The sequence below is a fragment of the Zootermopsis nevadensis genome, unplaced genomic scaffold, assembly GCF_977971745.1.
Source record: "Zootermopsis nevadensis isolate Lab colony 2312 unplaced genomic scaffold, Znev_1.0 Znev_ptg000031l, whole genome shotgun sequence".
NCBI classification, from domain to species: Eukaryota; Metazoa; Arthropoda; class Insecta; order Blattodea; family Termopsidae; genus Zootermopsis; species Zootermopsis nevadensis.
In genome coordinates, this window is record NW_028259163.1 from 413,052 (window position 1) to 427,368 (window position 14,317).

The window sequence follows — 14,317 nt, forward strand, 5'->3', positions numbered from 1 at the left end:
CCTTCGGTACCTGCGTGATGTTTATTTCAAGAAGAATCTCGGCGAAGAATGGATGAGCTGTCCTCACAAACGACATTTTAAAGCTGTACTCTCTGGAGTACAGTAACATTCTGCATTTACACACGCGTGACTTTCGGAGCTAAGCCAGCTCCGTTGATCAGACTTCTCGTTCCACCCTCTCGTAACTTCACAGATTCCGATTACCGATTCTAGTATTTTAAGGTTGCCGTTAGCCCGTCTTTTGTCTTTGCTGGATTTGCTTTCATTCGCTCGTGTGCTCGAGAATGTTCCCAGTTTTCTAAAATAAACACCTTTTATTTTGTTCCTAACATGACTGGATATTATAAGGCTTTGCGGTCCCTTCTGATTTGTAACATGATAAAGAGTCAATTAATTAGAGCACCGGTAATTACAAGTTGCTAACTCTAGTACTCAAAGGTCATTCAGTAGTCGCAACCACGTTTCTAGCGTCCCTGGAACAGAATCCAATTCTCCGTGAAATGGATCAGATACGAAAATGTGTATCTCGTGAGAGAGGGAAGTTTATCCCCGGGATCTTTTGTGTTCTGTAGCAGAACGTGAGAGGACTCAGCTCAGTCACTTCTCTCGCTTCGAATACAGATTTACGGCCACGAAGATAATTCCACTGTTCGGTCATGGAGTATCTCGTGTTGGATGTCGTAAGTTTTTCATCATATTGAAAATTTTTTGAACTATAATTATAGATCTTAGTGAGTATTGTTTTATTTTTAAGAACTTTAATAAAATTGTGTTGGCAGGAGGTCTAATTAAGACCTTACTAAGTTCAGAACCGATGGCACAATGGATAGGAAGCCAAGGTTTTTGTTTCGATGGAATCTGGAATTAGGTATTCACTCTTAAAGATTTCGGGGGATTTGACTTCAATATATGCCGCGACACCTGTTTTATAAAACGAGTGTGAATTACATTAAATACATTCTCCAATGAATATCCCAAATTTTTGTTACACGCACTAAATGGGTCTGATATTAACTGAACGGAATATAAAGAAAATTCATTCTTCCTAATTCATTGTGTTCTCTTTTAGTCAGAAACCTTTGTATCCACAGTAAATTAATGTAGTCGATGTTATTGCAAGTGTTTTCGAAAGCGCGTGTGATCCAAATATATTCAAAGAAATTGGGATTCAGGACCCAAAACTCCGATGTCAATCAATACCCTGAATATGGGTGATTGCCTGATACTTCCGGGCGTTGCAGAAGGCCTTGCTGCCTTCATCTTAAGGGTGGTGGTCGTGGTAGAGGCTTTGAGGTCCTCTGCCATCTTCATACACGTCGCCTTGAGAACATCAGATTTCATTCAGTAAATAATCTATTCAAATTAGTGTATTTTAGTGTTCTGAGGGGCTACAAGATCGTTCACAACTTTCCACTAGAGAAGAGTTAAATTAGGAACTTCGTGAACTGAGTCGAGTTTTGTCTGCGTTCAGTGTACGGTTTCGGATTGCTTTGCTTTCTGTGGTAACTGCAACTTCGCGTTTTACTTAAATCCAATATGGCGACCAAACGGGTTCTTAGATGTCTGAGTCGCATGTGCTGGCAGCTGCAATGTACACAGACGTAATCGTTGAAGCTCCAAAGGGTAACGTGGCTGGCGGATTGCAATGTTTGCTGTTAGGATTCAAATATTAGAGTTTGCTAAATTAAATACTCAATAAGAGCATTAAGACGGCTGTCCTCTGGGTTGTAGCGCCGCGTAGTCTGGCAGAAGTTTACCGACGTTTCAGAGGTCCTTGCTGCTACCTTAATTAGGACGACGACTCAACTACCGGAAGACACGGGGCCATCTTAAGACTCGCCCCCGCGGAAGCCTCAATTATTTTTGGTTTTACTATTTGTGGCTGCTTTGTGTGAGGTTCATGGGACAATTTTCAGATGTGAGACAAATATTTGTCAGACTGCACGTGTCTTCAGATCCACGCGCGATATCTGTAAATAAATACTTTATAGTGAAAGAGTATCTGGACCCGGAGTGAGACTCATCATACCATCGCTGGGGTTCGACCACCGGTGCTCGATTCCCGGTAGGGCAGGACCGGCTCTGGGGAACTTTTCTGGCCAGAACGCGAAGGTAAACCTAACCTCTCTCTGGTGCCGTGGTTAAGAATCCGCATGTTACCTGGGCTTTTGTGGCTAACAAACAAAGTTGAGTTGAGGTTAAAAGGCTCGTTTGAATAAGCGACCGACGACTGGAGTTGATCTGCTCCCGAGTCTCGCTGTACTCAGAAGACGAGAGGAAGGAAGAATTCTCCAACTTTAACTGCTGAATTTTGTTCAGTTCTTTACTCGAGTTGGTATTGAGGATTCAGGGCAGAAGACTCAGACGTTAATTAACATGTAAATTAGTGGACCGTCATTTCATCCGTGAATTGAAGGCATACAGAGTGGGTCCGTCATCCCATCTCTTTGCGTGTCTGATCTCTGGGAGAGCTGCGTGTATTTCGGAAATTTTTTATAGGGGCAAATAAAATGTTATCGAAGGATCCGATGCAGGTGTTGGTCCAACCTGACAACCAATTTACGTGAAGCTGCGATTCTACAAAAAGTGGAAAATGTTTTATCAGTTTGAAGGGAACTGCTCGTTTCACGCAGTTGGTAAGTTCCCGAAGGCGTACACCCAATACTGACCTCGTTAAGATGTTCTACTTTGTTAGGAGCATGTTTATTGTTCTTCGGAGCAGGGGCGTAAAAGCTTTCTATAGTACTAGTGTAGTTTCTTAAAAGTAAACGATTTGTAAGGAATTGCAAATTTGAAAACATGTTTGTTCCTGAAGATGGCCGTCCTCTGGGTTGTAGCGCCGCGTAGTCTGGCAGAAGTTGAGGTCCTTGGTTCCACCATCGCGTCCTGATGATACGCGGCCACGACCTCTAGAACTTGCCTGCATCGTTTTTCTCTTTGTTTCAGGAACTCGAAGATGTTTACTCAGATCTGTGCTCCACTCTGTCAGAATCTGTGCTGCAAGGAGCTGAGATCATCTCAGCGAGGGTAAGTCACTTCAGAATCGCGTGTGGCAGAAGTGTTCTCTGAAATCCAGATCTCTTCTGTAAGGAAAATGGGCGATTAACAGCATCGAAGTTTCGAGAACATGTCCGATCACTTTAAGTCGTCGTGAACGCAATCCCACATCTGGTCCAGCCTCCCGCCGTTCTTATGGAAGATGATGCAGGGATTAAGATAAAAGTTTGAAGTGTAAGTTAAACTGTGTTTCGCTGTTAACACGATAGCTTTTCTTTGTGAGGTCCTGAACACTGGCGATGTTTTCCGGATGTGTTATTTGTACTGAGGAGTTGCATTTGAGATAGGATCAGCAAACATTCGGATTGTGTCCCAGTAAACCTCGCAGTTAAAAGATGGGCCAGAAACGTGCGGAGGTCAGAAAGATGTGATCTCGCCGGTTTATTTCTGTTCCTCTCTCCCCCCGCCTTTTTAAGTGTCTTTTTTCGTTAGGCTACACGTCGTCTGGCACTGGAGTAAAAGAAAAATAAGGTTTACGCCAGTGTAGATATACTCCGTTCCAGCGTTTTTGGCCGCTGAACTTTGTGAATTGGAACCTCGGAGCGAGTCACTTACCAGAGGTTCGCTGGAAGGGATGGGACACGCTTGCCCGGTAGCATTTGTTTTAGACTGGATTCTGTATCTCAGTCTGTTTCGTGGTTACTTTTAGTGAATGTTAAATAATTCTGTGTGCCGACAATTTTTGTGTTCCGATAATGACAACGAGTATTTACAGCAAATTACTTTTTCTAAATTGTCTTTGAGCGAAAAAAGTGATGTAAAAAACATGGCCGCCATCTTTCGGACAAATAGTTAAACATCGTCGAGCACTTATGGGTTTTTCTCCTGGTATAAATTTACTTTTCATTTACTTATGGTCTTATGTGTTGAAAAACCATTCTGAATTTTCCTGCCTGCGCAGCGGCCATAATCGGTGGATCCAGTTCTACCTCCTAATTAAATATTTATTTCTAGCCGCTATTTGTGCTTAGCTTCCGCCAGTAAGTACAGATGGCAGCGTAGTACAGTACAGTTCACCCCGTCATCTGGCGGTGAGTACTGAAATTTCGTTCTTAATAGTAGTGTCGAGCTTCGTGCCATAGATGGCAGGAGACGTCTTGTCTGTTAAGTATGCTGTCTTCTGGGTAGTTGCGCCTTGTAGTTTGATAAAAGTTCACCGACATTTCAGAGTTCGACAAACTTTTTCTAGACTACACCCCGTAACATCCCACAAGAGTCGTCTTCGCTTAAAATGTAATTTCACTTCATATTTATTTCAATATGTAAATGAAAACGTGAAAGCTGGTTCACTTTCCGACTTCAACTAACGCCTTTGTCATATAAGGAATTTGACGATGTTTTATATTTTATTCTGTTCAGAGTGATCGATATTCAATCTGTCCACTCGTAACCCTACTCACTGCATTAAATCGAATTGAATTAAATTAAATGGGAATTAATTAATTTAATAATGACATTTAAAGTGTTAATAATTCTAAATGTCGCTATTTCCTACTGAAGCAAGTATTTTTTTTTGTTAGGTACAAAATGTGTCCCCTCGCAAAAATACCCCGATAGTGGTTTTTAGCACCCCTGTTTCAAATTCGAAAAATGTGAGGTTAAAAATCGGGCTCACAAACGGCAGCATTGGCTGAGTTTGCTGGTTTATGGAGTTTTGAAGTGTTATTATGTCGAACGCAAAATATCTGCGAGCCTGAACTACGTCACAGCAAGAGGCGAAGGTGGTGACCTCCCTCTCCGTACTTCGGCTGGCTGGCCAACAACGATGGACGAAGCTCGGAGATATTTTGCGTCAAGTACAAAATCTTCGTAACATTGGATGCTTTGAAGAACATCGTGAAATCTGCCAGGAATCAGAACAACGCAGTTCTTGAAAGGAAGACGGTCTTTGCCGTCATAAAAACATTGTGTGGGGCGGAGTCCTCCAGTGGGTCAGGTCGTTGTGTTTCTCCCGCGTCTGGTCTCAGATTTCGCAATCACTGCATAACGCGAGTCTCCTGTTCTCTACAACTGCAACGGAGTGGGTCAGAGAGCTCTCGTTGACGCAGAGGGAACAGGAGACCGTCGTCGCCTCCGCACCTGATGGGGTGTCCAAGACATCGCTGCCTTCTGAAAGCTGAGTCTTGTGGGTGTAATTAACATCATAAAGTTGAAAACAATTGAATGGGCCGGGCGTACAGCACGAATGATCGATAGAACCTGATGCAAAGCGGTAGATGGGAAGATAATATTAAAATGGATCTTGAGGATGTGGAGTGGATCATTCTGGCCTTTCATGGAACTCGTCCTGAGCCAGATGAGTCCAGTTTACACCCTGGGTTCGTGTGTCCTCGCAGGCGCTGGAGCAGTCCAGGCGTTACGATGGTCTGTCGTCGCAGTGCCGCGCGGTCGCAGGCCCCACGGACCTCGCCCACTTCGTCCGGTCGCTGCCGACTCCTCAGCACAACCCCCATCACCCGTCCCTGAGACACAACTTCGTGGCGCCTTCCCCCGAGGCCCCTGATGGCACCGGCGGGGCTGCAGGCGAACCTCTGGCCAACGTAAGTACAGGCCCGGCCCTGATATTACGTATATAAGAATCCAGCCCGTACCGCGAAGTAAACACTACTCTTCACCATTACAAAGATCAACTGGTTAACGCTGTTTAAGGAAACAGTCGAATTATACGAAATAAACACACAAAATCCAAAAAGGTGGTTCATATAATTGCCACTCGTCTATAACGTGCTAATAACGCACCAAAACCTGGTCTCTTTCTTTCGGGCACAGCAACCATTAACCTCACTTAATAAATACTGTCCATACTAAAAACATTAATTGCAAAGGCGGTCTCAGCTCTTACGTCGACAATGTATTTCCCTTTACGCGGTTTTTGTTGTGCACGCAAATTCGTAGGCGGAGCTCACGGTTTGGTCCCGGTCCGAGGGACGCTGTTTTGACAGGGACTTGGGGAACAGCCGCATTCAGCGCGACGGGTTTTTCTTTCCAGGACTCCCCCGTGAACCCGCCGCCTCCGTTGAAGAACGAGGTCGTCGTGGATCGCCTGGCGTCGATTACAGTTCGCAGCCGCTACGACGCCCTGAAGAAGGAAGCGTCTGAGCTCGAGAGCCAGATCAAACAACTCCACGACGCCCTGGACACTCTCTTGAGAATTCAGCAAAGGTACGCGCGTGGAAACGTGAGAGGAATTCTTGACAGGGAACTTCGTCTCTCGTCTCGCGGATTCTGTGACGTCAGACGTAAGACGAAGTTCTTGGTTTATTCTGCCCGTCACTTAAGCGACATGTTTCGAAACAGTGTGGCCATCTTCAGGTCCACTTTTGGGTCAGTGCGCTAAGGACCTCATCGCCGATATTCAGAAATAATGATGAACGTTTATAATTTTGTTAGTTCTGATGAGTCTTGATGTGATTTCTCTCGGGTTTTATGTCGTGTGCGTCGTTAAAGCGGGCACATTTTCTTACATTGACCGTTGTTGAGTTTTGCCCCCATTATGGGTTTACTTTACCCTCTGTTATGTATGGGTGTAGAATATGACCTCTTACTTTGAGGGTGTTTTTGGGAATCAAACACCAACAAGAGGGGGCTGGGAAAGAATTCGTAATCATGTGAGTGGAATAGCTTAAAAAATGTGTGAGGTCTCGCCACTGAAACAGTTACGAATCCACTTCATGTTTCGACTTAAATTGATCATCTTCAGGTGTTTTTCTTCTAAGTGTTCGAAACCAATTTTTTTTAATAGTTTCTGTTAATTCTTCTTCTTCTTCTTGTTTTCCAGGAGCCTGGAATCGAGTTTGTACAACAAGGCCAACGAACTGCAGGAAGACATCAGCATGAAAAGGTTCGACATGCGAGTAGCGCAGATTCATCTGGGGGCCGTCAGGGCGCAGGTAAGTCGGTTTTGGGTCACGTGGTGTTTGACAGCAGCGACAAATGAAGTCCGCTCATTTGCGTCTTTCACGCATGCGCAGTGCCGAGAGTTTAAATGGCGAGGCTCACAGATACAGCGTAAAGTCTGGCCACGGAAGGTGGGCCGATGCCTGAATATCTTGTAGACCTTTTCTAATTCCGTGCCGAAATAAGCTTTTGGCTTCTCCAAGGTACAGACATTGAATTTGTTCCGTCTGATCGGCGGTTAAGACGGCGTTAGTGACGAGAGGGTGTGGTGACAAGAGAGGGTTAAGTCATCGGTACTCAGCGAAGTTGCGTCGGAATTATTATTATTTACTGCAATTGGGTTTGCGCCCGGTGACAGTGGTTCTTACACTACACAATTACAGACAATACCAAAAAATTCCATTAATTAATCACAATTCTTTAGATTAGAATACAAAGTCCGCCCTCAGTACATGAAACTTTTATCCCAAAAAACTAAGACACTTCCCTTCCCTTATCACGATCTAATCCCCTCTTAATAAGCCTTTGCTTGTAACTACTTTTCTGACCCTCCTTCTAAAGGTGCCTAATTTACAGGGGAAAGACTGTAATTGGTTCCAGCTTCTTATGGTCTTTGTTTCCTAGTACTAATTTGCCCAGGTAGCCCCCCCCGTGGATGCTTTGAAAAAGGCGCACATACGGGTTATCAGGACGCAACTCGCGGTCAAATTCCGGGAAGTCGATGGAGATGAAGTTGAGTTGCGACAAAAACCACGGTGTAACTCACACACATTTTAAAATAATTAAATTCGCGTGATTATTCTTCAGACATTTTTCAACAAAAAAAATCGATTCGGAGGTAATCGTAACATTGCGTACCTTGAATCCTCGCTGGTGCTTAAATGTTTAATGTTTTCGGCCTTGATAGTACATTGAGTTGGGGCATGCGCAGTGCGTCCCGCACGCCCGCTCATCGATACCAGTAGCGAATGTCGATTGTACCGGCAGTCCTTGAGCCCGGACATGAAGATGTTACTCTTGCCGGATTCAAACGCGATCTCGTCTTCTTCTTTTTGCGGGTCGAACTACGACAACGAACATCGCGGGTCCAGGAAATAATCTAAAAGCGCTGGAAACGAAAGATTTCTGTTGTAACGACGAGTTCTCTCGGAGCATCATCGCTCCTCTTTACCCCTGGTGAAAAATGGGCTGGCTTACACTTCGCTCGCAGTTGGTGAGTACCTGCATGTTGTCTGTGACGTACCGTAACACCCAGCCCTTTGGAGCTCAGTGGTAATTATATGCACCACCTGCATTAATAATCAGCAACCCTGCATTTCGTATTTGTGTGTTTCGTATGATTCTCACTGTAAACAGCGATTATCTCCTTAAACAGCGTTAACCAGCTGATCCCTGTAATGGTGAAGTGTGGTGTTTTCTTCGCGGTACGGACTGAATGATTTAATATTACGTACGCAGTGCGTGTCTCACTATAAACGGCGATTACTCCCTTAAACAGCGTTAACCAATTGATCTTTGTAATGGTGAAGTGTAGTGTTTACTTCGCGGTACGGACTGAATTCTTAAATACGTAATATTTAGACGAGCTTCGGCTTCGTGGGGCTAATAGAGTTGCAGCACATTAAATCTTTCGTACAATGCGCAAGGCATTGTACAGTGTTTATGCGTTTTAATATTTAAATTGCTTTACGATTTTGAATCACGAGTCATCAGAAGTGCTCATTATTTCTGTGCTGCTACTCCTTGCATGAACGGCGTATCATTTGCCACCTTTAATATTGTAAGCGTCGTGCCTTTATGCGTAGTATTATTATTCGATACGTGTAAATTCTTGATTCGATTAAGATCCGGTGGCTGTCGCATTATTCAGTTCCTCCACGTGATTGTACGGCAAAGTATTTTGAGATAGGCCACAACCTCTTCCTTCCACACCCTTTCCAATTCATTGTTTACAATTAATAATTAAGAATCGAGAAAACATCCAGCCATTCGAAGTGGCACTGTGTTCATCCGCACAGCACATTCCGAAAGTTTCTTTCTTGTACATTTTAATATTATCATCCAATGTGTGCTCAGTTGATCTGCCCTCACCGTCAATCGAATGAGGACCCTTTTCCCGGAGCTTTTTACTTTTCTGTTTTCTGTTTCTGGAAACTAAGAATAAGCAATCCAAATCTGTTGTAAGAAGTGAAAATACACGCCCCACAATCTCAATTTTATTTGTAAGAATATTGAAATAATTCTTGTTTTCAGTTTTCCCTTTTCATCTTTGCGCGTAAAATTAGCGCCCTGAACCCTGTAAAAACCGCCAACACTGACTCCACCCCTGACAAGCTGCCAGTTTCCGCATTGCGTTCACGTGAATGCTCATAAAAGGTTTCGCGACGAAGCCCTTAGAAACCTTTTTAAAGCAACGCACATCGTGCTCCGTGGCATCGGTGCGCAGTTCAATGGAGCCATTAAAACACGATTTCTGGTTGTGCAAAGATTAGTCCAAAACAATTTCAGTAACTAGGAGAGAAAACAGTAAATGTAGGATTTGTGGTTAGTAGGAAGATGGCTATCATCTGGGTTATATCGTCGATAATCGCCCTGATGATGGAGGCAACAATGACCTCTGAAACGTCAGTAAACTACAACCAAGAAGTCAGCCACCTTCGAATCTCCCTGTATAAAAATCTTCATTTCCTCGCGTTGATGAAGTTAAGTTTGGTCCGAGGCTTTCTGTTATGTTCTTTCGAATGATTACCGTTCAGACTATTGACTGACTTGAAAATTGCGTTTTAATCGCGTCTCTGAGTAAGAACAACGCAGAGTCAGTGCGTCCTCTGAGTAGCTGACACGAAACTTGTTTTTTTCAATCAGTAGGAGGGGGAGGACATACCCCCCAGTTGAGGGGTGTTCTCGAAAATTAAATTTCTACCCACGTGGGATTTCTGACTCGGAATAGGCTGTTGCTTGAATCCACCGGGCACTTACGTCTAGATGATTACGTAATTTGGAATTAAAGTCAATAGCTTTTGTTCTGAGTAAAGGTCACAGAGGCCTGATAGAAGTTTTACCGAATTTGCGGAAGTTTTCAGTAATCAACATTACCAGTGCAACAATTATGACGAACAGATTCTGAACGCAGAAATTACCGGCTTAACGGATTTTAAAGAACGCGTCCTGTTGTGGTTGGAAGTTGCCATTTGAAGTCCTTCTACACAATATTTATTATAATTTAAATTAAAATTAAAGCTGTAATTCAAATCCGGCTCAACATTTCAAAGGACAAGTTTCATCTGAATAATAAAACCAGTCCCGTGATTTACAAAGTTCCTATCTACGAATTTCCGCTACAGCGAACCTATGTCCATTTATAACGCCGGCTCCACAGAACACGGCAAGAGCTCGAATATCGTCTGGACGTTCTCCGTGCTACCAAGGGAGCCCACATCGAGGTCTCCTGAGGTCAGTAAAAAAACTTCCAGAGTTTCACTGTAATCTGCCGCAAACCGCATGTGGCTAGCTCAATTTGTTTGCGCGCCACAATTTTCCAAAACCCCGAAGGGACTTTGTGTACACCCTGTATATATTTAATAATTCTGTTCCCATCTCTGATAAACCACGCCGCAATGCCGTTACAAATATCCGCGATTTAGTGATGTTTATTCTATGAATGAACTGAAGCACTCACGTAAAGGAAGTTACGACTCATTTTATGTCGAAGCAGGTCGTACAGTTGCCACATAGCCATAAAGGGGCGCTGTGACATCGCACACCCGTGTTCTTGAGACAGGTGCAGCGTGGCGATGGCAGTTTGTTTATTAAGCAGCAGTCGTTCAACATCAACGAGTATACACGTTTGAAATCTTTGCTCGACCGAATCTCATTTTGATTCTTTCTCGCCTCAGATTTGCCCCACGTAGATTTTTCTTTTGAAACGATTTCCTGAGAATTCGTAAGACGAATTTCATTGACGAAGCGTGTTTTCAAAGTACCAAAAATGTCGGGATCTATGGCGAATGTCCGCTTGACAGGGAATTTAAAGTGTGGACCACAGACACACCTTGTATACAGTTATCTGTTTATACCACTTTAGCTCTGAACGAATCATAGAGTTTTCGTTAGGTTGTGCCGTCGCCTTGTCAAATGTCGTTCCTGAGACGCGCTGTTGAGCAACACGGGTATGGATTCCCGATATTTCCGGCTCATAGTCGCAGGCAATAGGAAGAAACCGCCTCTGGAAATCTTTCAGGAAGACAGTATCGACATCTGCCGAGCTTTTACTCGCTTGCAGGTTTCAAAGTAATTGCGTCCATAAATCTTGAAATTGTGTATTAAACGTTCTCTGTTCGTCAGCAGAACAAGCAAATGTGGACAACTTGGGAGATCTTAGGGCAGATGTGATAAATCTCGGTCATGAATGAACAGTGCCCGGGGGGGGGGAGTGGGTTAAACCGGCTTGTAGCATCTACGAATTTTATTCCTGTCTTGATTTGATGATTACGTAAAAGGATACAGGGGGACAAATAATTTCTTAGTCTGTACAGAGCGATATTGCATTTCCATTAAGTCTGCAACAGTGAATTTGTCGATTTGCAATAATCGATCACAGAGGCCAGTGAGACTCGGGGAATTCTGTTTATATTCAGATTATTCGTACGTTGGTAATTAACTTTATTTTTATTTTTTAGTAATCAGTTTCGTTGTTTTCGTGATTAAAATTCATGAATGATATTTAAAATTCAAAACTGTTAATTTCAGGAATAATCACCTGTGACAAATGCGTGGTTATTCCAGTACCGACGCAGATCGCTTTAACCCAGTCCATTAAAAAATGAATGTAGTTTTTTTTTTAAAAATTTTCAATTACCTTCCCCCTCAATAGCATTGAATATAACTTCGGTCCATGCGGTGATTATTTCAGTGCTTATAAAAATGGCAGCTGGCTCTCAGAACGTTTTCCTTGCCTGGGAACCAGTGACCACTTAGAGTGAGTGGTTTAGACGTCGTCCGCGATGAGATGTGTGACCAGTGTTAACAGTTGATTTGCCATGGATAATTGTGCATTAATTTGTACGATAAACGCATGTGCACATGGAAACAGTTCATCAGATCACGTGAAAAGTTGCTTATATTATTGCGGATGTAAAGAATGCCTTTTGTAAAATTCTTCTAGGTGTTGGCGGTTGGAGTTCACTGTGGAACTTCTACATTCAGGGATGAACCACGTCGAATGTTTGCCTAAACTTATGAAGCTTCAGCATTCGACGTGACTTATTCCCTAAAGACGAAGTTTGGAAGTTTTATTTGCACCAAAAACTGCGACCTTCCAGTCGTCGTCACAAGAATTACTTTTTATTTCTCGAGATTAACTTGGCCTGTCCCTCTGTTCACGCTTATTGGCAGAATATTACGTGATTTAATCTCTAGAAGAGTTCGTCATGCCATCTGTTGTGATTTGTTTCATAATGCAATAGAATTAACCGTGAACACAGTCGATTGATTTGTACTTTCGATTATTTATTCAGAGTTTATTGTGATATTGGCAGTCGAATGAAGGCATTCGAATAAAAATTGAATGTCGTAATCGACTACACGTTGTTTACTGAATTCAGTCCACTCAACTGTCGAGGTAATTTATCAGAAACCGTCTCAATTTTGTATGTCCCAAAGCCGCTGTCTCGTGTTCTGGCTGCATTTAAGTTCGAGTGGTTGACGTATACTTTTGTAGTTATTTAGTCTGTCCGCCTATTACATTTGTCTGGAGGTAATATAACTCAAAATTAATGGATTTGCAGTGCGTTAAAAGTGAGCACGATTGTTTTAAAACCGTTCAGCTGAAACTGTCTTCCGCATTAAAACGCGAATGAGTAATTTGGTTGTTCGACTAGAACTATTCGATTCAAAAGTCGATAAATTCGTTCGATTTATTTCGAGTTGTTAGATAATTCCCAACAATCGATAGAGTTTATTGGATTGTGGCCAATGCCAAGTCAGCTCATTTCAGTAATTGAGTATTGGAATCTCAGAAAGCCAGTGTCACAATTTTCTTTCCTTGTTGTCATTGCAGAAAGAATTATTCGCGTCGAAAGTAGAGAGCGCGTCTGATTCCAGCCGCGAACGCAAGATGTCGTCCTCTTCAACCGGAAGTATGAAAAACAAGTGGCTGAAGGCATTTAAGAGTTTGAAAACCACGAGTACTCCGAGCAACGGCGCAGCCAACAAAGACGGCGAGAAGTAAGTAAAATCTGGATAAAATTCTGTCTATTTTCCTTTGAAACTCCTGTGACTTTCTGTTTTACAGCTCTGTGCACTTTTGGCAAAGAGGAGAGTCGCTCCTGACGTAAATTTCTGAATGCAAAGTGAGAACGTTGTTTGCCAGTCGGTTGAAGCCAACTTTTATCTTGTGGCCATGGACAGTGGTTAGCATTCCCGCCTCTTATTCTCTAGACACCGACTTCAGATGCGGACTCATTCTTCTGTTCACCGCAGTTAAATTGATTGATCATCTCAGACGTATTTTAAAATCTTCATTCGAGGTAATTCTGTGATTCCAAGCTAAATAAATTGTTCAGTTGATGAAGCGTCGTTAAGTGAATCAGAGGTCACTCTCATTAATCAAAGTGCTAATTCCTTAAAAGGCTCCCGCGGTGAAATTACATATTTTTGTTTTTATTGACGCGCGTGCTCAGATTAAAAAGTGTCAAATGAGGGGATGATTAATGAATCAGGGAGCAATTTCTAGGCACTATCCCGGTGTTTAGCCGGAGAGACTGAGGAAAACCACGAGGATCCCTAATCACCGTGTTTTATTACATCGGTGGAAACATTTTAAACCCTGTACACTGTCGCAAGCCTTCCCCCCCCCAAAAAAAAAAAAAAATCAGTAAAGGAAACAGTTCTCAATGTTGCAAAATCCCTCAGTCGAGCTGAGTAATTTCTCATGTGAGTTCGTAATGAGTCTGCAAACGAGAGGAAGAATTGATTTCGGGGTCTGTTTCCGTGGATTACAGATGTTATCTATTAAAGTCTTACGGATGCCATCAACATGTCATTGACGTATACTAAAATGTATAACTTATTCGCGTCAGTGACTTTAAATGGCGAATCGTCCAAACACGTAGTTCAAATGTCTAATTACCCTAATTGAAATGACGATGCTGATGGCATCCACAGAACTTCAATGGCTAATACACACGAAATGATGTTGCATTTTAATGTTATAAATGATTTCTATGTTTTATTATGTTTATTCTAATTAAATCGTATATTTCATGTGGCATTTGTCATTATCGATGTTCTTTGTGAATATTTACGCGAAATAATAAAGACACTTCGTGACACAAAGATGATTCTAGGACATATTTATAGTTTC

The 14,317-nt window shown here is 42.7% G+C and overlaps 1 protein-coding gene across 13 annotated transcripts in view; it reads left to right on the forward strand.

Moving 5' to 3' along the window:
- Stacl (SH3 and cysteine-rich domain-containing protein) overlaps positions 1–14,317 on the forward strand; it is a 146,720-nt gene that overhangs the window by 97,862 nt on the left and 34,541 nt on the right. For all 13 annotated transcript variants that reach the window (XM_087359458.1, XM_087359451.1, XM_087359457.1 and 10 more), the window contains 5 exons: positions 2,947–3,027; positions 5,394–5,597; positions 6,047–6,219; positions 6,836–6,947; positions 13,013–13,179. In XM_087359458.1, coding sequence (XP_087215584.1) covers positions 2,947–3,027; positions 5,394–5,597; positions 6,047–6,219; positions 6,836–6,947; positions 13,013–13,179 — 737 coding nt within the window. The remainder of the gene's footprint in view (positions 1–2,946; positions 3,028–5,393; positions 5,598–6,046; positions 6,220–6,835; positions 6,948–13,012; positions 13,180–14,317) is intronic.